We start from the raw sequence: 25,419 nt of genomic DNA, 5'->3' as shown, positions 1-25,419 counted from the left end.
AAGAAGACAACAAAACCTGGAAAAAAATCATGTGCGTCAGTGGTTCTTCATTAAATTATTCCATTACGATCGCGTCTTTCGCATATGATTCGTGCACCTTCCAGACGATTTTACCTGACTTGGGAGACGCTTTTCAGACACGGGGGTTCAGAGACATTCACTAATAACCCCTTCAGTGCAAGAGGCCTTTCCTAAACTGAGCTGGATGGTCAGGTGGCAGCAAGAATAGAGGACAAAAGAGGTCATTTGTAGTGAAAGGGGTACACGTCAAACCAAGAAACTCACCACAGCGTAACCAACAAGCAGGTGCATCCGTTAGAAAAAAAAAAAAAAAAAAGGGCGTGTGTGTGTGTGTGTGTGTGTGTGTGTGTGTGTGTGTGTGTGTGTGTGTGTGTGTGTGTGTGTGTGTGTGTGTGTGTGTGTGTGTGTGTGTGTGTGTGTGTGTGTGTGTGTGTGGCGTAGGATGCACTGTCCATATAAAAAATGCTCCAATGCCAAGAAAGTCACGATCACTCATTCAGTTAAGGAATTTGTAGGATGGATGGACGTATGAAAGGAAAATGCAGATGTTGTGCAAGGTGTGTGTGTGTGTGTGTGTGTGTGTGTGTGTGTGTGTGTGTGTGTGTGTGTGTGTGTGTGTGTGTGTGTGTGTGTGTGTGTGTGTGTGTGTGTGTGTGTGTGTGTGTGTGAGAGAGTGAGAGAGAAAGAGAGAGGGGGGGCGGGGGGAGGAAAGTGAGGGTGTTGTGCAAGGTGAAAGAGTGAGAGGCTGACTGTGGGATGAACAGGAAGTGGCTATGTGAGAGACTGAAGAGATGTTAAAAGATAGTGAAGGAGGAAAGGATGTTAAGGAGAGATGCTGAAGGAAGGACTGGGAGGGAAAGAAAATGAGGGGATGATAGGGACGAAAAACAGGTAAGTGAGGGAAAGTGAGTGGAAGCTGGTTGAGAGAAGGTGAGAGCGCGCTGAGGGAGGAGTGTGAAGAGGAAAGAAAACTATAAATTAGTTAGGGAAAGAGTGTGTGTGTGTGTGTGTGTGTGTGTGTGTGTGTGTGTGTGTGTGTGTGTGTGTGTGTGAGAGAGAGAGAGAGAGAGAGAGAGAGAGAGAGAGAGAGAGAGAGAGAGAGAGAGAGAGTCGAGCAAGAGTGTGAAGACATTATGCTTGTTCAACAGGGCTGGGTGTGTGGGGGAAGGTGAATATTTAGGAAGGTGAAAGAGAGAAGCGTTGTTAATGACAGAGAGCGTCTGTGTGAATAAGAGATGTTGTAGTGACTGAGGTGAATATGTTTAGCAAATGGCATAGGGTGGCAGTCTGAATAAAAGGTTCAGAGCAAGTACTGTAAACCGAAGTAAACAGTGTAATAAATGAATCTGAAAAGACTGAGGTGAGAATGAAACAAGGTGAGGATGTGGTAACTATTGACAAAGGGTGGCAGAGTGTGAATGAGAAAACGAGAGCTGTAGCGACTGAAATGAATAAGTAATGCAAGTAAAAAAACAAAAAAACAAAAAGTCATAAGAGCATCTGCAAACGAAAGCAAGACAGTAAGACAGGTATTACTGAGGAGGAAAAGGTACTGAGAGAGAAAAGCATGAACTGATGAGAACGAAGGTGTAAAAAAAAGAAAAAGAAAAAGTGATGATAAGAGCCGGGGAATTACAAAGTAAAAGCTGAGAAGCATCAAAGGTTTAAACAAATGATGTGGATATTAATGAGCAGGAAAGGTGTAAAGAACCAACCACGTAGCTATTAAGGAAAGAAACTGACATTTATACAAAGGAAAAGCTAGGAATGTGTAAGGAAGAGTAAGACAAGTAACTACTGAAAAGAGCAAAACATGTAGGCTAGATACTGAGGAAAAATGGGATATGTGAGAAAGAATAGTACTAAGAAAGCGAATGAAGTAACGGCAGACACTGAATAAGAGCCAAAGGGAGCGAGGGATCAGCAGTGAGGAACAGTGGTGAGGGTAGAGGAGTCAGCAGGAGATCGCCCCGGGCCTTCCAACCACCCATGAATGAAAAGAAAGAAACAAGCTGTCCCGTTCCTCTTCACCCCCACATCTTCACTACTTTCATCCTCTTACCCTCTCTCCTTCCCCCTCATCCAGATTAACATTCTTCACCTCTCCATTCCTAAATCCTTACAAAACCAATCTTACGTACCTTGTAAACTGGGCAAATTTAAGATGAAACTCGGACACACAAAAATACTAGCTCCATGCTTCCCCTCCTCCTCCACCTTTACAATAAGGCAATCCTATTTCACCTCACCCCGAAACAGTCTCATCAATTCTTAAAAATACTAACTTGTAACTTGAGTGCTATGCAAATCTTCATTAATCTTTTATTTCAATCTTTCACCCTCACTCTCAAACAATCCCACCTCCACCAAACCCAAACACAATTTCAATATATCCACTCCTATCAACGTCCACTAACCAAGCTACTTTGCCTATAAAATTAGCTGAGGTAGGATGAAACGCAGCCACAAAAACACTAGCCTGTAACTCGAAGTGGTGAGAAGGAAATGCCACCACCACCTTGAGCTTGGCAAATCCTCAGCCTCTCCACCAACATGCCTCCTCCAGACTTTATTTATCTGGGATGGTTAGTTTCTGTATCACGGTCCGTCCTTTAATCAGAGTTATAAAGGAAAATGACTCTCTCCCTCTCTCTCTCTCTCTCTCCCTCTCTCAAACAAAAAGAGCTTTCATTTCGAGTAGTTATCAGGTAAGTCCAAATTTAACAAACCAAAGAAATCTACATATTACAACAGCTCACTCCACCTTAGCTTCATCCTTCTTTTATTATTGCAGAAAAAATGGAAGCATGTAAAAGATGTCCCGTCAAATGAAAGTTAAAGAAAAGAAATGAAAAATCAAGACCTTTTCATCTAGCAATCCCTGTAGCTAGTAAACACACTGCACTTATGGATTTGGACACCGCCCGAAATATGTGATCGACAGGAGGAAACGAGACACATGGTTTTATTCAAGCTTCTCTTCGTGCAGGAACAAAAACCCCTTGCTTCGTTTCACCTTGTCTGTCACATGTTTCAGGGGACAGGTGTGTCCATCCCTTAAGACAGAAGGTTAGAGGTAGAAAGATGGAGAGCCTTCTTTACTATCCTTGTCTTATTCTATTAGCTTACTCTTGTAGGAGCTTCCTACTGTGAGCCAACTGGCCTTAAGTTCTTATGTAGGAGAATGTTCTAGAGATCACTATAACTACCAAGGTGTCTTCTCGCTGCCATCTCCTGACAATTTTATTCAACTCACGTGAGATTTTCAACAATGACGGTGTTAAATCATAGCGTTCATTTGTCTTTTCAATACTAGGATGCTCCTCTAATCTGAAGTGAATACTGTGGTTGGAACAATAATACAATACAAAAGACTTCCTTGGGTTGAACAGGTGATGCATCCATTTACTAAATTCCACGAATAACTCGTACAATGTAACAACCAAGAGTTCTGCAGTCACAGCGATGGGCAGAACGACTGGAGAACTGTGAGGGATTGTTCTGGAAGCGACCTGTTGTACGATAAAGGTAGGGTCATAAGTTCCCCTCATAATCCACCATATCTCCTTCACACTTAGCTATGTCCCAGAAGCATCGTGCTAATAAGTTTTAATCATAGGCAGAAATCTTAGGCCTCTCTCAGCTTAGAAAGGTTAGCCATCAGAGGGTAGCGAGAAGAAGTGACAATATTAGGAGGACTTATATCCTTCCAATACATGAAACATCCATCTACAAAAATCAACAATACAACATAACATCTCGGAGCTCTGCAGTTGCCAAGCTGGGTTGAACTGCGTGACGTGAGACCAGTCTGAGGGGCAAGGGTGGGGAGGGGTGAGGCTGCATCGATCCAGCCCGCTTTTATAGGTGACGTATCAATAATTAACATCTAGGATCGATCGCCCGAGAAAATTGGCGTCAGAGCTGGACTTTCACTGGTGTTATTGATCCCCTAACTACGATACCCACACAATGGATCGAAACCGCGACTGACTGACAAGGATAATATTGGATTATTTAACCACCGTAATGTCGGCAATGGGGGTGTCGTGTCTGACGTGTTTAAACAAAAGTTGCATGACCTTGAGGGGCCCTTAGACTTGACAGTAGTAATTTGCAATGTTTATGTTTGAAAGTTACTTGAGATGTCTTGATAACGCTTCTGTTTATGTTTACGTTCAGTGTTCACAAGTAATACGAGTGTGCATAACATACGAAGATAACACTGCAAGCACATTTTCGCTGTCAAGATTTTACACTTGACTACTTGCGGTGTTTCTGTTCATACAGTTAAAGACAAGATATATTATTACTGCCGGCAATGTTTTGATCTGTTACTATAAAATGGAGAAGATAATGCAGCCACAAGTATTTACCGTACGTTTATATGAGAGGACAATAACTGCTAATGCTATCCTTGTTCACGTTCGAAAACCATTATCTTACTGCGTAGCTTTGTATATCCGGAATGAGTGCGTTGGTGGACAGAAAATACAAGACTTTGGCGTGCTGCAGTTTTGTGCGAACTCTTCAATGAATATCCATAGATAATACTGATGACTTTAGTAACAAGTTATACACAGTTCCCTCGTGTTACCCAAGTTAATACCTATACGCTCTGGCTGAAAACACACACACACACACACACACACACACACACACACACACACACACACACACAAGGTCTAGTTATTTCACTAGACCTTGAGACTGAAAACAGAAAACTTACGCGCTCTTATGTTTACTCTCTCTCTCTTACCTGTAGGATGGTGAGTGTCTTTCCTGGACTCTGCGACAACACATCCTCACTAATTCGTAGGAGGTCTGAGAGGTCCAGCGGAGATGTGGAGGAGGAGGAAGAGGAGGAGGTAGAGGGCGTGGTGGAAACGGTGGAGGAGCGAGTGGTGGAGCAGGTGAAGGAGCTGTGGGTGTCCTCCACATCGCTCAGATGGAGGGAATCCTGATCGTCGGAGCTTAAAAATGAAGGTTCCACAGAGGAGGTGGGTGGTTCCGCTTCGCTCACTGTTTTTGTGCTGTCCTTCCTCTCGCTGCCACCACCACCACCACCACCACCACCACCACCACCACCACCTTCAGGGGCCTTTCCGTCCACGTCTCCTGTAGAGGCAGTGTTATGGCAAGCTAGTGTCTGCGGCTCTGCTTTCATATTTTCAACAGACTCCGGCAGAATTTTGGCACCTGAATCATCACTCTCCTCACTTACACTTCTCGTCATGTTAGCACCATCATCATCATCATCATCACACTCACTGTCCACCAACACCAAATCTCTCTCCAGCGTCTTGGACAGGATTTTAAAGGTCTCTCTGGCCAGTCCGTCACAAGCCGCACCTTCAGGAAAAGTTGTCGATATGTGTCCTTCGTCCTGGGTGTCCGTCTCTAGGGCACTTTCGTCTTGGTGATCAGTCAAGCCGCCCTTGTGTCCCTCTGTCTCTAAATCACACGTGTTCTTTTGTCCTACTTCGCATCTTCCTTCACCCATCTCCCCGCTGTTCTCTTGTCCTTCCATCTTACACCTTTTTCCTCCTTCCCCAACCTCCTCTTCCTCTGTTTCGCCAGCTGACGAACTCCCTTCCTCATCCTCGACCTCCTCATCCAGGGTCTCGTCCTCGTCGTCGTGTTTGTCTAGCTCTGGCGTGGACGACATTTTCTTGAATCTGGTGAGCTTGACGGGCCTGTTATCCTCTTCCTCCGGTGAGCCCATAGCGGCCAGGAACGCATAGAGGCCGGACTGTCTGCATGGGGCACTGAAATTCATCAACAGGAATTTCTTGAGTAAAATCATAAATGTGGATGTGGAGTTCCCGGGCACATGAAAACGCACTCTTCAAGCTATTTTCTTCAGTTCACAGCTTCCGGTATCGCACTGCGCACTTCTTTCCTCAGGCTACAGATGATTTCAGGCGGAGTAACAAGGCAACACATAGTACTGGCGGGGAACAGCGACGCGCACACACCTTCACCCTCTAGCGGTCAGATTGGTACTGGCGCAAGAGCTCATTCAAACGCACCGCCTCCCAGTCCATGAGTTGCCACGTCGCCTTAAGCTTTCCAGGCACATACCAGTGGGAACTAAACACTTGAACGCACACAGCCGTTCACTAAAATCACTAGAACTCGTATTAAATAAATCTCTTATCTGAAATACGTGCGCTAAATGGCAAATAAAACTGTTTAACCCAACAAATGCGCAGGGCAAACTCAAATATCTTTCTCTCAGACGATTTTCTTAAGCTCAGGGCAGCCTCAGGCAGAAAACGGGATAAAATCTCTTAAATACCCCTTACCAGCGTTAGGTCAACTACGATCTTTTACTGAAATTAAGGCAAGACGATTTTACTCACCTGAGGAAAGCAACCTCTACGTTTTTTTCCTCCCATCTTGTATTGTTTTCCCACGATTCACAGCTCAACACCAATAAAACAATATGTTTTAATAATTCCACGCAATTCAAGATTAGCTAAAAAATGGAATTGTTTTGATAATCACCACAATTTACGATCAACAAAAACCACTGTCAATAATTACGACAGAGAAATGGCGTGGCGGATGTGAGCGCAGAATTCTCGCTGTCCTGAACACCTCTTCTTTGCCGATTTATGATGCGTAGTACTCTTCATGACTCTCGTGTGTGTTTTTCCCCTAAGTATAAATATGGGCTAAATCGGTAACACGTACGAGGACAATACGGTGAAATACGCAAAATAAATCAATGAAGTGCTACGGTGTTGGTGGTGGTGGTGGTGGTGGAGGCTGTCCCGTGGGAAAAGAAACGTTATAAGATTATCTCCAGGTATTTACATGGGTCGCTCCTTTGGCCTTTTTTTTTTTTTTTTTTTAGGGGGGGGGAAGGGGGAGGACAGAAGACAACGTTGATGGGTGACTGGGATGGATGTGCGTATTTTTTTCTTCTTTTTCCTGTCATTATTCGTTATTATTGTCTTCATCTCCCTCCTCCTCCTCCTCTTCCTCATCATCATCGTCCATCATCACCAACATCCTCCTCCTCCTCCTCCTCCTCCTCCTCCTCCTCCTCCTTCTTCAGAATAAGCCAGATATGGAATTTGTTTACTGAGAAAACAGCAACTTTGGTCCGACTTGCACCAGCTTTAGGTTGTTATTTGTTTAACAGTTCTTCCAAAATTCTGATCCTCAAACTGGCCGGACCAACGGGGTGGATTAAAAAAAAAAAAAAAGGCTGACAGACGGATCAGATGGGCTGACGGAGAGACGGACGGCTACGGACGGATGGACGGACAAGTGATCCAATAAAGGACAGGCCAGATGGGTAGACAGAGTGGTTAAAAAGTGGGGATGGACGGCCAGACGGACTGATCAAAAAGGTGGCTACGGACGGGTGCGGACGGACTGGTAGTCCTAACAATAGCTCATGTCATTTATCATCACGGACGGCCGGGCAGAGGGAAAAAAAAAAAAAAAAAAAAAAAAAAAAAAAAACAGAGGAAGAGGCACGGATAAGAAGAATGGAAAGAAGAAAAGGGACGAAAAGGCAAGGGGAGGAGGAGGTGGAAGAGGAGGAGGAGGAGCGCTAACGAACAGCATCCTATGACATCCTCTCTCTCTCTCTCTCTCTCTCTCTCTCTCTCTCTCTGAATAGAAGGATAACCTGCAGCATGTTTGTTCATCCATAAGAAGCAGCATCCTTCATTTATAAGAAGTGAGAAATTGAAGTGAAAATCAAATGAGACTCTTAAGACTAAGTTTACAAATGTACTTATGATCAATTTCCTGCTGTATTAATATATATTTTTGCCAAGGAGGGATAAAAGAAGGGAGAGATGAGAAACTTCCCCAGTTATGGGATGAGAATGATAGGAAGGTTGCCAATACGGGACCAAGTTCACCTTTACTATAGTCCCGAACTGACACAGGTAAAGGGAGCAGGTGCGAATTCGTGTGGGCTTGTTAAAAAAAAAAATATCTAGTTACAACAGGACTGACTTTAAGTTTGTTTGCGAATCCAGGGTAAGACACCTTAATTGTGACCTTTATACCTCGTCCCAAATCGCCTTCTCCAGGTATTTATCCTCTGACATGACGCAGGTAAAGGGCGGGCAGGTGAGAGCTCTAGTCTACAGGGTCGAAAATGAAAATGAAAAACTGAACTGGTGATTCTTTGACGGCCATTGGAGCGACGGAACTCACGGTCGAGGTGCACAGGTGAGGGAGAGACAGGTATGGTAAGTGAGGCTGACAGGTAGGCAGGCATGGTTAGGGTATTAGGGTAAGGTAGGGGTGGCTGGAATGGGAAAGATATAGGGATAAAAAAAAAATGGTTGAGGAGGATAAAGGAAGGGACAACAGGATACAAAATAGTGCTAAAAGGATGGAAAAGAAATTACAGGAAAAGAGGAACAGGGAGAATGAGGACAGACAAACGATAAAACAGGAAAGATGAGGATAATGGAAGGAAAGGTAGGATAGACACTAGCACTTAAAGGTGAGGATCAATATTTTACAGAAGTGGAAGACAAATTTCTTGCATAAAATCAACCCCTCCCACAGCCTCCCCCATCTCATCCCTGTCACTCTCATCAGAATTTCCGCTCCTTCCACCCTTACCCCACGTCCATTCACCTCCCCCAGCATCTCACTCACTCTCTCCCTTCCTCCCTTAACTCTCTATTCCATTCCCCCTCACCTTATTTCCATCCCACTCCTTATCGTTCCACTTACACCCTCTCCCTACCTTCCTTACCTCTCATCTATATACGAGCATTTAACCTCATCCATTCTCCCCGACCTCCCCGGAAACAACTATCACTCTTGTCTCCCCTTCTGTCACGCCCACCTTCACTCTACCCTCATTCATCCCTCGTTTAACTTCACTTCCTCATCGACGAACGCAAGTCTCACTCCCATCCGTCATACATCCCTCACCCTACTCCTCGCTTCTTTACCTAGAACACCGCCTCACCCTAACTTTCCCCCACTCTCACTCGTACATATTATAACTCTCGCTCTCATCCCCACCTCGTGCAGCACCGACCCTCATCCCATTCCTTATCTCCTCCCCTCCCCCTCACTACATCCATCTCAGCCACCCTTACCCCATGCCTCGTCCCTATAATGTAACTCTCGCTTTCATCCTCACCTTGTCACACACACCCTCACACTACTCCCTCCCCCCTTCCTACATACATCCATCTTTGCTACCCTCACCCCACCCCTTTCGTCGCCTCCTCCCTTCAGCTTACTCTGGCCATCACCTACTCTCCTGCTGTTCCACCCCCCACCCCCCCACCCAAACGAGTACACACTCCTCAGCAAGTCAAACCTCTATCATCATCATCATCCCTATCCCACTCTCACCTACCCCTCTCCACCTCTCCCACATCTCGTCTCACCGTCATTCACTTCTGACACTCTCGCTCATTCCACAACATTCCCCTAACACCCTTCACCTCCCACACCCAACCTTTCTTACTCTTCACTCCACCTCTCTCACCTTTACTTCACGTCTCTTAGTTCTTCCACCGCGCTCTTATCTTCACCCCTTCCACCTCCCTGTCCCTGTCATCATTATTCTACCCCTCTGTGTCTCTCAACCTCACTCGCACCTTCGTCGTCATCTCACTCCGTCCATTCAGCTCTCACTTTCAGCCCATCTCCGTCACTTCCACTTCACACCTTCCCTCTTATACTCTCTCCCTTTCTCACTCTAACATTCACCTCCCACCCTCACACCATCCCTCCTATTCCTAACCCACCACCCTCAACTTCACCCTCTCCCTTCCCCTTCTCACATACTGCCCCTACCCAACTCTTTCACCCATTCCCCCTCACACTCTCCCCCACACTCTCACCTTCATCCCCACCTCTTCCACTTCTCCCCTCACCCCCCTCTCTTCCTCAACTCCCCCCTCGCCACACCTCGCCCGTCATAACAAAGCTGACTCACTGCTCCTGCCAGCCCGAGACTAATAGGATGACGAGAAAAAAATACACGAAAAAATAAAAACTAAAAAAAAAGCTCATGGTCAGACACGAACAGAGTTAATATGGACATTTATCTTTAGTGAATTTGATGTGAGTGACGAAGAGTTCCGGCATCAAAAAGAAACTTTGAATATCAATTTCAGAATCTCGGGTATGAGAATTATGGTCACATTTTGACTTAAACATTTTAGCGTGATTAAGTCTTTTATTTTACTTCGGTTAACGCCCAGCAAATTTATGCATCACTGATGTGACTTATGATTGATGGGGTTAAAGGCAACCACCATTAATCCTTTGACTGCTAGGATTTTCTATGTCTGTCTATAGCCAAACGCCTTAATTGCTCATTTAAATAAAATCATCCAGTGTTACCCTAATTAAATTTCTACGTGTACCAAAAACTGAGATATGATCACTCAAAACAATATTAGGCCTTTAACTATTAGGATTTCTTTCAGTTGAAGAAAATCGTCTAGTGCTTGCCCCAATGAAATACGTGCAGCTACAACTGCAAAAGTTTTACAAAGGAAAATTATGTTCACTGACAGCAAGTTTTTTATTATACCGCATAAATATATATATATATATATATATATATATATATATATATATATATATATATATATATATATATGCCGTACTGTACACACACACACACACACACACACACACACACACACAACCTTAACCCATTTAGTATGAGGTCCTTACTAAGCAGAGTAACATCGCGTATAAACAACCAATAAAAAAAAAAAAAACGTATTGCAGAGGTTGCCCTGGCCATGAGAATGATAAACACGTTATAAGGTACGAGGTACGAAAACAGGTAAGCGCAAAACACAGGGAGCGCGGCTGCCTAATGAAGATGGAGGTGCGTAGGACAACACAATGCCAGGCAAACCATTATATATCCAAACATTCATTATATACCCAACATCACACCGTCGTCTGCAAGAATCAACACACGGACGCCTTTATTGCGGAACTCCTGAGAGATATTAACCTTTTTAAGCCGAGCATGGCGTTTATAATTCATTCTTGCTGCCTCCAGACTTGTATAACTTGAGTGACTTTCTATCTGACTGACGGGTATATCTGACCTTTGGTACGTGTACTACAAATGGTACACTTGGAGTTTGTCGGTGGAACACCGAGTTGAAACTTTTTTTTTTTTTTCAATTACGCAAATACAAAGCAAAATCTGATTATGCTGACCTGTATTCTCTGAGTACCTGGTGTGCCATTTTAACACACTTAACAGTTGAGTTGTGGACAGCCATAATATACAGATCTCAAATCCAGTACCGTACTTGTTTATATTTACGCCTGGTCAATTCCCTGACCATTTGAAAATCGTAAGTGCATTATGTGTTAGAATTTATTTGTATAATTAGCTCGTGTTCAACATTCCTTGGCATAACCATAACCAACCACCGGTGTGGCCAACAGTAGTATGCAACTGTCTACAAACTATACAGTAGTAGCGTACCTAAAATGAAATAAATAAGTGGAAACTCCCGGTCTCCTGCTCTAGAGGCTAAAACGGGCACAGATTTGCAAACAAGCGTGCGACCTCTGTTCAACATCCCGGGCATCACCAAGGTTTCCGAGTGACGTCAACACTCCCAGAGGGCACCACGACACCGGGAACAATGCCCCGCCGCCTCCACAATGCCCGTGGCACTCCGCACCGGCATCATTATTCACCACCGAGATGGACGGATGAATGGAGGTGGGTCGGTGCGCTGCAAGAGTGACGTACGCTTTTTCTTTCATTCCACAACATTCCTGCGTCCATTTCCATTCTGATACCAACTACCGAGTCTTAACCTCCACCAGTACGCACGGATTTTCGTTCAGGGACTTCTTAGCTTCTTATATACATGCATTTTCATTCATCCCTTCCTTTTCCTACAACAATCTCTTTTTTTTTTTTACTACAACAACCGACCACGCATCTAAGGACTCTCAACAGCTACTTGTTCTTACTGCTCTTAATGACACGGAATCTCCTCTAATATGCACAACTTTTCACTTATTCCCTAATTTTCTTGCATTCACTTCCTCTTCTCAAGACCTCTATCAACTAAGTATTTTCAACGGCTTACTCATTTCTAGCACGCACCACCACGATTGCTGACCTACAGAAACGTTCCGCTGTTGGCCCCATTCTGCCATCGACCGTCGGGAAATGAGCTGTAAAACGATGAAAATGTCCACCAAGTTAACGCGGACGAATGACCGTGCTAGTCACAAAGATGTGCTATGAAAAGGATGTACAACCTTAGCACACTGAACTACGTCAAATAAACAGAGGATCAGGAGTATATGTCAGATACAACGCGGCCTCTGACCCTCTGGCCTTGGAGGATGACCTTTTGAACACTTAAGGGTCGTATCTTCGTGAGCTGAAGAGGTTCACTTACCACCTCCTCCTTACCAGTTCATGTCTGCATACTGCATGTTAATATTTCTTTCTATATCTGGATTTAATTACGTCAACATAAAATGCATAAGGAACCTACAAATATGATACCGCAATATAAAAAATAAACTGGTTAATAGGAGGTGCTAAAGGAGTCTCCTATGTCCACGAGAATATGGTCCCAGAAGAAATGCGAGTACAGGGACAAGATTCACAAACACAAGAATAATTCCCGATCGCAACTAAAGATCTTTATTCGGAGGGCAAGTACAGGTCAGCAAAAAATCTTCCCATGCCTCTTGTATAATCCTTCTGGAAAACGGTATCTTAGTTACGAGAGTAGTTTCATCGTAAGTATATTGTGAATCTGAAGCCTGGGCCTTGATTCAAAATATTACGGTCAGCTCCCTGTCTTAACTCTGCTAGTTTTCACACGAAGGAGAATGCAAAATCTTCTTAACTCTTCCTAGAAATATTTGTTAGTTACAGGGGAAAAATTATCATACGTTATTTAAAAGGAAGACGGAATGGACAATGTTGACTCTTTTCTTGTCTCTTGTTGTGAGAAGGATTTTATCGAAAGTCTGTCTATGAATTCGGAGATGGGTTCTGTATCCACGTTCCACCTTCCGTCAAGTTTGGGGAGACGAAGAAATTTCTGGTGGCTGTGGTATTTATTATTGTCTGCTGCAGAGGCGAGGTTGGTGGCTGGGTGGACGTGTTGTTGTGACGGGGGTGTGACGGGAATGTGTATGTGTTGCTGTTTTCATCCAGGTATCGAGAGAGCTGATGAGGTGGGGATTGGGAGAGGGTAGTGTGACGCAGAGAAGGCCACTCGAAGTTCCTTCAGTGTGACAAACAAGGTGACGAGGGGGGTGGGGGTTCTCCACACGGCATCTGAAGTAACTACCGTCTATGTCCACTTTCAACTTAGTGTTTCAGCTGACGGTTCTGGGCTCCTGAAACTGATGTGTTCGTATCATACAAACTAAAAATTATTGTATATAGTGTGTCCCTTTAGTGAGACAGTAACAAGGTGATTTCATGCCAACCTTCCTAAGGCCGGATAATATTCTACAGCTTTAGCAGAGACTTCTGGTAGAGAATGGCCTGGAAACATCTCCACTAACTCCTTCAGTGCATTTTTTTATTACTCCTTCTACCGCCAGACGATATTATTTAGAATGGCCCTCTCGCATGTGAAGGTTACAAATGGGAATATCTACATAAAGGATAATATCTAGCCCCTTCAGTTCGAAAAGGCTCTCCTAAGCGAACAACCATCATCTCGAGATAAAAGAAAAGACATACAGACGTCATATAAAGGCGTCATCACACTGTAAGGGTTAAAAGCGTACTCAAGGAAACCCCAACCGGCCGCCTCCTACACTTACAGTCTGAAGATAGCAAAAAAAAAAAGATAATCGTACATAAATGACAACTGTAAGGTAACCAAACAAAAAATAAAGGACATCATCGTACTGAAGCTTTAAGGGATTGTATTCTAAGTGACTCTGGGGGAAACACTCGTAATCCCACCTCCACTTCGATTTGTTCTGTACTTAATATGATGTAAATTACATACCGGAGAGATAACATGATATAAATAACATACAAGAGAGTGTTTAGGTATACTTTGCAAAATAAATCGCTAACAGAGAGGTGCTACGAAGCCTCCTATACGACCTAGAATATGACCCTAAATGCGTAGCCTCCTGAAGCACACACCCTACCCCCTCACCTCACACACTTGGCAACAGTGGAGTGAGTGCGTGTGTCCCTTGGCCAATCAGAGCTGTTTGCACTCCACTGTTTTCACACTCCCACAAAAACCTTCGCCTCTGGAATTCCGTGTTTGCCAAATTAATGTGACTCACGGCTGAATGGTAAAAGTAGGGGTGACATTATGTTTTTGGTTCAGTGAGGCTTCAGTAATGTGAGTTTTTACTGTGAATGGTAAAATTATGGTTATGTTTTATTTATTTATTTAATTTTTAGAGGCTTTTAATCCTTTCTGGACAATGGCTGTCTTATGTATGTTACTCTTGCTACCGAAGGACGATTTTATTAAGCTCATGAAGGATACCTAGTGGTGAAAAGGTTGAAATTTCTCCATTAAACCATTTAGCACCATTACTTCGTCTATACACCGCTACTGCTATCACCAGACGATTTCACTCGGCCCAAGAGAGACGCAGTGAAGGACCAAGTGTGTATTCCGGCATGGCAATACAAACAAACATCTCTTTATGACACATGAGGGTACTCGTTGACGCCTCAATGATTCAAGGTCTGTGTACCCGGTTCTTTTGTCCATTATATCATTCGTCAGGTGTACCCTTCCTTGATCGTTCTTCCTCGTCAACGCCGCCACGTCTGTTTTCGTCAGTCAGTGCTTCCTCATTAACGTAACATGTTTTAGATCGGAGTTACCATCTAGCCTGAGTAACATTTTGTAGACCTTCTGAATAACATATGTATTTTATGTAGGCTCTGTACAAAAAAATAAAATAAAATAAAAACTATTGAGGTACAAACTAGCAGTAACTTGGGTTTTAAAAATATGGGAAGGAAGCGGAGAAAGACACCTCTTCCTCCCTGCATCTGTTATAAAGTACCCTGACTAACACTTGCTGTGCCACGGTTTCACTCGGCCATTTCATTCAGGCTACACCATTACAGATTCATTCACCTCCGCTCCGTCTGCCAGTCCTTGCAAGCCAGCCAGTCCCTTTCACTCCCGTCTGAGCATCCCGGTATGGCTGGTGTCTGGACAACAACACCACTTCATTAGCACCGCCACCGCCATGTTTACCTCAAGCAGTGATGAAGGCCGAGCGGGAGAGGAGGAAGAGGAACACCAAGAAACTCAGCATAAATACATTAACCAGTAAGAGGTCGAAATGATATTATGCATAGACATTAATGAGGAAGACTGGTACGAAGGATGACGCAAAACAAGTCTTTCATAATAAGTGTTTCTTCCCCCACTCTACAATTTTGTCAATCTTACTTAGTCACGATCTCCACTCTTTTACATGTAATGAATTTAGAAATTTCAAAATGAATGGGCCTTGACTGCAGCTTTCTTCTGTTCATTTATTTTATTAATTTATTTAATTTTTTTGGGGGGAAGGGGTTACTTCTGCAGGATCGAAGCCCCTTCTTCATAAAAAGAACCGAATAATGTCGTCTGTCGGTCGCATGATTGTTTGCCGATAGTAAGATTAAAATGCGAGGGATCTCATTACTGATTAGGTTAGTGAAGACTGCTTTTACCCCCAGGTCTCACTGAAGCTGAATCAGATGTCTGTAGTTAATAAGGATAGACTACAACATGGCACAGTTGTAAAGGGTATTAATGTTTAACACTGAAGATGAATGATGATGCAGTAGGGGACATATTAAAAAGAACGCGCAAGATGTGCAATGGAAGGATTTACTGTGTGTGTGTGTGTGTGTGTGTGTGTGTGTGTGTGTGTGTGTGTGTGTGTGTGTGTGTGTGTGTGTGTGTGTGTGTGTGTTTGCGTACATGCATAAATACACACACACACACACACACACACGAGTATATATTGAGAGAGAGAGAGAGAGAGAGAGAGAGAGAGAGAGAGAGACTTAAAGAGGTGTGACTTTTGCTCTATGGACATGACCTTCAGGAACCAGCAGTAAGTACGCTCCAGACAGGTCAAACATGTTGCTAAATTTCCTCACGATCTCAGCACGCGTGTCTGAGTCAGCGCAAACTTTCCAGCCAGACCGTCAGTCAGGCAGGCAGCTGGGTTGTTGGCTGATAGATTGGGGATGGATAGGTGGGTGGATGGATGGTTGGCAGGAGATGGATGGGTGGATGGTATTATACGCTACCAATGTGACAAAATAGCATAATCCGACGTCTGTTAGAAATCATTAACTCAGGTCTGACTTACTCAAAGGAAAGAGGAACACTGGAGTTATCTAAATCTATAAGCCATACAACACCAAAAAAAACGAGAGAAAACTTATCTACCCCTTCACAAAGACATTTCTCCTAAGCTGAAAAAAAAAAAAGTGACTGAAGGAATTGCAAAAAACTGAAGGCAAAGAGAAAATCGACCTACAAAAAAAAAAAAACTCCATAATTACTCTCTTATAACCTAACGGAAAGTGAGAAATGATGAGAAAAGGTGGGAGAAAGCAAAGGAAGGTGTGAACCTGCCAGCGAGTGAATGGTGGGGGTGCAGTGTGGATGGTGGAGGTGCAGTGTGAATGGTGGGGGTGCAGTGTGAATGGTGGGGGTGCAGTGTGAATGGTGGAGGTGCAGTGTGAATGGTGGGGGTGCAGTGTGAATGGTGGGGGTGCAGTGTGAATGGTGGGGGTGCAGTGTGAATGGTGGGGGTGCAGCGTCAATGGGGGACGGGCAGTGTGAATGGTGGAAGGGCAGTGTGAATGGTGGAAGGGCAGTGTGAATGGTGGAGGGGCAGTGTGAATGGTGGAGGGGCAGTGTGAATGGTGGGGGTGCAGTGTGAATGGTGGGGGTGCAGTGTGAATGGTGGGGGTGCAGCGTCAATGGTGGACGGGCAGTGTGAATGGTGGAAGGGCAGTGTGAATGGTGGGGGTGCCGTGTGAATGGTGGGGGTGCCGTGTGAATGGTGGGGGTGCCGTGTGAATGGTGGGGGTGCAGTGTGAATGGTGGGGGTGCAGCGTCAATGGTGGGGGTGCAGCGTCAATGGTGGACGGGCAGTGTGAATGGTGGAAGGGCAGTGTGAATGGTGGGGGTGCCGTGTGAATGGTAGAGGGGCAATGTGAATGAGGAGGTATGGGAGTGGGGTTGAGGTCTACTGTGAAGGAAGAAGGAGATGCAGTGTGGCGGAAGGTGGTGGGGGGGGGGTGTACTGTAAAGGAATGTAGGTTGGGGAGATGCACCATAAAGGAGTATGGGGGCAGGTAAGGGAGCAGCGAGAAGGAAGGTGGGGGTTGTGATGCGATGTGAAGGAAGGTTGGGGTGGGGATGCAGTGTGAAGAAGGGTCGGGGTATATGAGGGAACAGTGTAAAAGAGGGTGTCGGGGTGAAACGTGAAGAAGGGTGGTGGTGGGAAAGGTAGTAGTACGAAGGGTGGTGAGTGCAGTGTAAAGGAAGGTAAGGTAAAGGCACAGTGTGAAACAATACGAGGGAGGCTGTGGCATACGAGGTCACAGGATACGTGCTAATGGCTGCGAGGTCATACATACCAGCTATCTCTCTTTGACCAGGGGCACTTTCTAATCACCTGTAAACTCTCACGCACCTTGTACAGCTTGATCAGTAATTTAGATGGCATTTGGAAGTACAGCATAGGATAGCTAAACTGATATCATCGTCGTCATCATCACCAACCTATTTCCCACTGGCAAATGAAGTAGGAGGGATACAGAAACAGGAACAGGAAAGCATAATGACTACAAACACAGAGCCAATAAAAATGCAACTTACTTCTATATTCCTCATCCTTCAAGCACTAGAAAGTAACACTGTAAACATCTCTCTACGTGGTGTCCTCTGCTTCGTCGCCTAAGCAGCATCATATCATATATATCAGCTGTCTATCCTGTATTTATAAATCACCAAGAATAAACTGATGCATCTGTGCGTAACACATTCATTACAGTAACTGCTAATAATGTTAGTCTATTATTTTCTGATTCTTAGACGATCTGATTTTGGACCTGTCCTTCACTTAACCTCTTCGCTCTGATGTCGTGCATTTTTTATCTCCATGCGATTTCATTCACCTTTCGACAGAGTAGCTGAAAACTCAGAAACTTTTTCTTTCAAATAAAAAGAAACAAATGAAGGTCAAAACCAAGATCCACTCACTTGGAGGTGCATATAAACAATCCATATGAAAGACTGGAAGTTACAGCCAGGGGAGAAAAACAAAAACAAAAGAGAGGAGGAAATTGTGGAGATTATTATTTTTCAACATGCTTTTTTTTTTTTTTTTTTTTTAACTGCCACATCAACAGCGTAGGGGTTCTGACATTTAAGGCAAGAATAACCAGTTGCTCTTCCCTGAGCGACTTAGGCGAGCAGTAAACCCCAATCAGCCTTTGAATTTAAACTTTTATAGGAACAGTTCGATTAGAGTACCTGAATCCACTAGACCACTTGGTGCAAACATTTCTGCAAAACATTAAGGCATTTTACTCAGGCTATTATTAAACAATCTGGCTCAGCAGAAAGAAATTCTGAGAGTCTGTGGGTTAATATCATACGTACAGGCGAAGGAAAAAAGCACACGTGTGATGATGTCCGTAATCTTTTTAAAATTATATACGAACAAGAGGATGTGTACGTGTCATGAAAGCGCTGTGCATAAAAACACTGCAACGAACGTGTGAAGGGAAAGATGACTATTTTCTACGAGGCGAAAGTAAGTCTAGAACTCAAGTGAGAGAAAGGGACTGACGGAGAACAGATGCAGATAGAATTTTCAAAGGTCTATACACAGGAATGGAACTGCCCAATATTCAACAAGTATGAGTAGAGAAAGTTGGAAGCTGACGACGACGACGATGTTGATAGTGAACATTATAAGAGGATAGTGAGAAGAGAATGTGCCTAATTAAGAAGTCATTAATCCACCCAAGATTGTTTTTTTTTTTTCTTCTTTCTAATGTTTTCCTTAAGGTAGACCTATCACGGGGAAGAGGACGGAAATAACCAAACTTAACCCCATCAGACAGGTGACGCCTTCTTCTGTATATTCTATTCCAGACGACTTTTGTTCAGCTCAAGTAAGACCTCCTCGCCGTGAAGTGGTTAGGGGTAGGAAGGGAGGGAAGAACGAGCCAAAGAACGGGCGGAAACTTTCGGTGCGGCGCGGGGAGGTGGCGTGACGTGGTGATGAATGTGGACGTGGGAGTAATGAACAAGATTAAAAACGCTGGAGGGGTGGCGTAGGAGGGGGAGGCCAGGGGAGCTGCTGCTGTTGAGAGGGAGATTGCATGAGGAACCTGTATCCCTCGTATAATTCAAGTTCGTACGCCCCCTCCCTCCCAAAATCTCTATTCTATACGATTTCTTCTTCTTCTCTTTCCTGGTCTTCTTCTTTGGATGGTTATGAGGGTCAGGATAATACAGACCTATGATGGAGAATATAAATGATATTTTTTTTTATCATTATTATTTTTTTTTTTTATATTCTTGAAAGATATATGGCGCTGTACACAGATTCTTGCTCAAAATCTGATCATATACCATGTCATTAAATGCTTCGCGAATCTCTTACACCCCAAGGACAGCACAAGTGATGGGGTGGGATGGCGGTGTGTCCCTCTCAAGGAATCACCTCCCCTGACAAAAGGGCAACCTGAAATACCCCTCAACCTCCCCCACGCCCAGCCTTGTCCTTACACCGATGACATCTGTCCGTAATACAGCCAACGGTCTAGGAGGGCAGCCCCAAGGAAATGAACAAGTATTATCATCTACAGGGTCAAAAAAAAAAAAAAAAAAAAAAAAAAAAAAAGCAATACAATAAGACTAAATTCTGAGCCGGGGTGCTTTCCCATTCTCTAAGTGTTAAAATTAATGAGTATCTAACAAGTATTTGTGGACGTTAAATATCTTAACTATGTAATCTGGTCAATGTAAGGTGCATTTATTAACTTCAAGAGTGGTGTCCTTTCACGATTTATTTTCTCTATTATAACGCTATTTCTATCTTTAAAAACTGACAGACTGCAAAAATATCACAGAGGAAAAAGAACTGCGTATCGTATGCAGTATGAATTGAGAGTGGGGGTGGCGACTTCCTAGAGTACCTGGAAAGCGCGCGCGCGCACGCGTGCACACACACACACACACACACACACACACACACACACACACACACACACACACACACACACAAACCTAGACACGGAGATGCTCAACATTAACATTCCCATCATTACATATTAGTTCCGATTACTCTTGTTAACTCCAGGCCATTTTCGTCAACTTCCGGAAGATGTCTAGCAGTGAAGGGGTTAATGAAGCCTACATGTAACCCCTTCAATTCGAAATATCATCTCAAAGGTGAACAGAAGTGTCTGGTAGTAGTAGCAACAGAATACAAAATACGTGAAGAATAGAAAATAAAATACGTGAAGAACAGAATACAAAAAACGTCAAGAACACAAAATACGTCAAGAACCGAATACAAAATACGTCAAAACATAAAATACGTCATGAATACAAAACACGTCAAGAAGAGAATACAAAATACGTCAAGAAGAGACTACACAGGACGTTATGAGAATGAAAAATACATAAAGAACAGAAGACACGTCAAAAATGCAAAATACGTCGAAAAGAGAATCCAAACCAAGTCATCAATTTTAAGTGGTTAATAGCCGCATTGCCAAGATTACAGTGCCATGACGTACACATTTCACACAGGACACGGCAAAAATGGATTAAATAAATGCTGGTAAACAAAAAACAGCACACCTCTAATTTCCACCCGGCGACATGGGCTGTGTAATTGTGTGCAGGGCTGTCGTGCAGGGTAATGGCGGTAATCATGCACAGGGTACTGAGTCATGCACGGGGGTAGGTGAGGGGGAAAAGGGGAAGGGTACATGGGGGGATAGGGAGGGAGAAAGGGGCATCTGGAAGGTGGGAGGAGGCTGGAGGAGTGCAACAGCAGAGGGGAGAAAAATCCGTATGTGACTGGGGGAGGGGACATACAGGGAGCGAAGGGCGTGCCTGCGTGTGAATGAGCAAAGGTAGTTAACACAGTCTAATTATACTTCGACTGTGATTGTTACTATAGTGACGAAAACTAAAGTATACTCTGTGGTGGCTCTGGCCACGACCTTGATAAAGCGTGAGTCCCAGTAATGGAGGAAAGGTGAAGGCAAAAGGAACTAATGACAGAGGTGGTAGGAAGAGGGAAACATTTCGGAGAATTAAAGCGAGTCCTGTAATCAGTGGGAGAGCACTGTAGTACATAAGGGGACCAGAGAAAAGGTGGAGTTGAAAATTAAAGTGAAGGTGGACGAAAAAGGAACTGAAACTTCGACAAAAGTGTGCTACGACTAAGATGAGACGGTGAGGGCGAAGCGGAGAAGAGAGGAGAGAAGCATGAGAATAAGGGTGTGACGCGTCATATTACGTTAAATATATACAGTATATATATTACACACACACACACACACACACACACACACACACAGATCTGTCCAATTTTGGTATTCTGTTCTTGCTACCGTCAGAAGATTTTAATCTGTAGGGAAACCCCGAGTCTCACTGGGGCGTGAGACAGCGTTGAAGCCAAGGAAGACAAGAGTTAGAACAAGACTGAGAAAGGACAAGAAAATTAAACGATGACATGTACGATTATGGACTAAAGGCAAGAAAGGAGCCAAGGAAGACCCAAGGGAAAGAAAAGGGTTTATAAAACTAGGAGGTCAGGATGCAAATGGGTTAAGCAGCCTTGTGAAGGAGGCAAGGGGAGGTGAGTTGAGGTGAGGCAGGTTGACTCCTTACCGCCCCGCCAGGTGAAACAACAACAATTATGACATCCGCCCACCTGCACCCCCACCCCACCACCACCACCGATCACCACCGACCACCTGTCTCTCCCCCCTCCCTCTCCCTTCCTCCCCCTCCTTCTTCTCATCCTCCTTCCGTTCCTTCCTCCTCCTGCACACAGCTGGCTACTACACGCTCGAGACGGCAATCTTATAAATTTATTCACCATCACCACCACCACCCTCCTCCTCCTCCTCATCATCATCATCATCATCATCATCATCATCATCATTCTCGCACTCCAACTCTCGCTGTCCACCTCCAGTACTGGGATAATACAGTCAGGGACAAAAATTTTTCTACTATTACACTGCGTCTACTACACTTTCCTACCTGGCTCACCACATCAAAGAGAATTATCCATGGGAAGAGAAATATATCAAGCCTCTCTCAACTCAGGAATATTAGCTAGTAAAGGGTTGTCAGATGAGCAATGGGTGAAATATTAGGAGAACTTTTGACTTACGGCGTACTTAAGACACAGGAAGAAATAGGGAAAAGAAATCACTGTCATCACCATCACCTGTACATCAATACATCTCACCATCACCAATAGCAACATCACTATCACCAACACCACTACCATTAACAAAATCATCATTCACACTCCTAGTCATCATTATCACCATCACTAACAAATTACCACAATCATCAACATCACCAGTACAATCATCACTATCACCAACATTACCACCACCAGTAGCAAAATTACTAATGCCATCAATTTATAAGTCACCATTATCGCATCACTACAGTCACCATCACCACAAGTAACATCATCACAATCAATATCACCATCCTTACCAGTAACAAAATCATTTCCATAATCACCATCATCATCAATGCCAAGATTAAAAAGAGGAAGGGGTGGGGAAGGAGCAGGAAGGCTCTCCCTCTCTCTCTCTCTCTCTCTCTCTCTCCAGTTTTTCACCAGCAATGACACAACAGACAACACCGCCGCCATGACATCACAAGGCAGCCAGCCAGGAAGCAGAAACAATTACACAGTTACGGTTGCACATAACTACCAACACAAAAATGGAGATTAGTCGCTGGTGTGGGTTTGTGACTGGAAAATAAACATTAACAGACAAATAAAAATAAATAAACCAATAAATAAATAAATAAAAGGTGTTAATTGTTGGTAAAAAGGAAAACTAATCTAAGCTAATTATAACTAACACCTTATGAGAGTAAATAAATATCGCAATTTTTTGCTTATTACAAAGATAATTCAAAACTGACCGAAAAATATGAAAATGGCTCCCAGTTCCTTCCCTATGGTAGGTATCTCTTGTCGTCAACAAAATCTCTTGACGGAAACAAGAATGAAATAATATAAAACGGGCTACTGAAGGAAGTTATTATTTCCATCCCCTTCACTACGAGGAGTCTAATATGCTGAATACGGTAGAAAAAAAAAATAAAAAACGTTATTGCATTACGGTGTTATGAAATCCAACTGCACCAGGAAGGAAAAAACTGGTTACACGAGCCGCATTATAATTCTCCCTGCCAGTTCCTGACAACTGATACCAACTTTCTTCTCCGTGATCCTCCTACATTATCTGGAATACTTAGTTAGACCCTTCAGTTAGATAATATCCTGTTTCAGTTTATTCTCACCACCGCTAGGAAATATATATATATATATATATATATATATATATATATATATATATATATATATATATATATATATATATATATATATATATATATATATATATATGAGATTTTTCAGACAAGAGGGGTTGCATAAAGTCTACATTAAGAGAACTCTTTCTTGAGATGAATAAAATCGTCTGGATAGTAAAAATAAAACGGAAAAGACATCACTACAAGACGCCCTCCCTGAGATTTATACAACCGTCTGGTGGAAGTGTAATGCATAGAAGTTCCATCATAACGCATAAGTAAATTTAAAATATTCACTGGCACGCACTTTTATTTCGCTTAGAAGACATCGCTTGTACTAAAAAGGTTAGAAACAATACCAAACAAGTTGTGTGTTCAACTGGAAGGTGATAAAAGCTAAATATTTTAAAGTTCCCTCTAACATCAGGACAAACACGCGTATTCACCATTTCTTTATTCATTAAGCAGGACAGTCACGTGTCTCTGCAGCGGGGTGATCGTGATGAGGTTGGGTTCAAATTTGTGATGAATGGACCGACGCAGGTTTGAATTCAGCTGTGGGCAGGGGCTTTTGAACTGCTCCCTCTTGCATCCCCTCATTTTATTAGCTGCTCTCCGACACTTCACAGATCTCTCAGTTCGGTCCTCAGTGACGCAAGGCCGCTTCCACAGTTCCTGCTTTTTGTTACGACGCTAACAAATGGAACCTTCATTGCTCTGCTGCCGCTTCCACAATCACCTTTCATGGTCATATTGTTAAGAGCATGCACCACCAACACGAATATTATTAGGAGTGGTACCCTAGACTCCTTAACAAGCTCTATACTTCCCAATAAAGCTTACTACGCTGATATTCCTATCGTTGTGTTGAAAATAAAACTAACTGCTGAAGCGATGCAATGTTCCCTTAAGAATTGAGATCCGCTGCCAGACGGAATTAAGGAGCAAGGAAAAAGCAAAAATAACAACACCCGGAAGTATGTCATATCAGCTGGTTAGGGGGGGAAATAAAACAAGGTATTCAAGTTAATTACAGCATCAGAACTTACGTCATGTGTTGATCTGGAAAGAGAAATTATGCAACATCCCAACGTTAAGGACATCAAGCACTGTATTACGTATGTTGTCCCGGTTATGAGAGGAGTATTTGTGACGTTATTAACCCTCAGGCATCTATGACTTTCTCTCTACTGAAAAAAGCCGTCTGGTGTTAGGAAGAATACTACAGCCGTACCATACAAAGCTTAAGGAGAAAATATATTCAAGTTAGCTTCAGCAAGAATTGTGTTGCTTTGAAAGGGGAACTAAGCAAAATAGTTACTACAAAAACAGGAAGTATTTCGAGACAGGAGAACACTGAAACTCGCCAAGCACTTGAGTGTTGGTAATAATTTGGGCTTTTTGTTAATAGTTTTTAGAACCTGTTTTTCTGCTCCTGCCAAGGCCATGTGAAACAGCCGAGTCAGCTTCCAGGATGTGTTTATAAGCAGCGAAGGCCCACAGTCTGCCGCGCCACAACCACACTTCCCATAGCACTACTAACCATTACATTCACCAGTTAGGAAAATCTTAAGTTGGATCCCCTATTAACATATACAAAAATAAATCAACAAATTATTCTTAAAATATAATGTACAAGCTTTTTATCTCCATCGGCGTCAGATAACTGGTCTTTTTCACCAAGTCTCTCGAAAGCAGTTTCCTTTTAAATGCTTCGTCTCGCGAATGTCTTTGGGCTTTATTCTGGGCCAGCACCAGACGTCTTAGTTTGCCCTGGAAAGACCTTACTTAATTTTATTAAAAAAGCCACATT

The 25,419-nt window shown here is 43.5% G+C and overlaps 2 protein-coding genes across 2 annotated transcripts in view; both read right to left on the bottom strand.

The window, feature by feature from the left end:
* The window catches only part of Pura (Puratrophin-1-like), a 559,794-nt gene that overhangs the window by 280,922 nt on the left and 253,453 nt on the right, over positions 1-25,419 (bottom strand). The gene's annotated exons all lie outside the window — the stretch shown is intronic.
* On the bottom strand, positions 1,510-5,976 carry LOC145402430 (uncharacterized). Its single transcript, XM_080274520.1, has 2 exons — positions 4,781-5,976; positions 1,510-1,521 (listed from the first exon to the last, which is right to left on the bottom strand). The coding sequence occupies exons 1-2, from the start codon at positions 5,825-5,827 to the stop codon at positions 1,510-1,512; spliced, it is 1,059 nt and encodes a 352-aa protein (XP_080130646.1). The 5' UTR covers positions 5,828-5,976.

Source organism: Coenobita brevimanus, chromosome 6 (assembly GCF_032717465.1).
Source record: "Coenobita brevimanus isolate Jiangsu-jjx chromosome 6, ASM3271746v2, whole genome shotgun sequence".
NCBI lineage: Eukaryota > Metazoa > Arthropoda > Malacostraca > Decapoda > Coenobitidae > Coenobita > Coenobita brevimanus.
Note: the sequence above shows the minus strand (reverse complement) of the source record. Positions and strands in the feature narration are given on the sequence as shown.

Bases quoted from the DNA above. Each gene is read 5' to 3' on its own strand.
- LOC145402430 (XM_080274520.1), bottom strand. From the start codon at position 5,827: ATGATTTTACTCAAGAAATTCCTGTTGATGAATTTCAGTGCCCCATGC.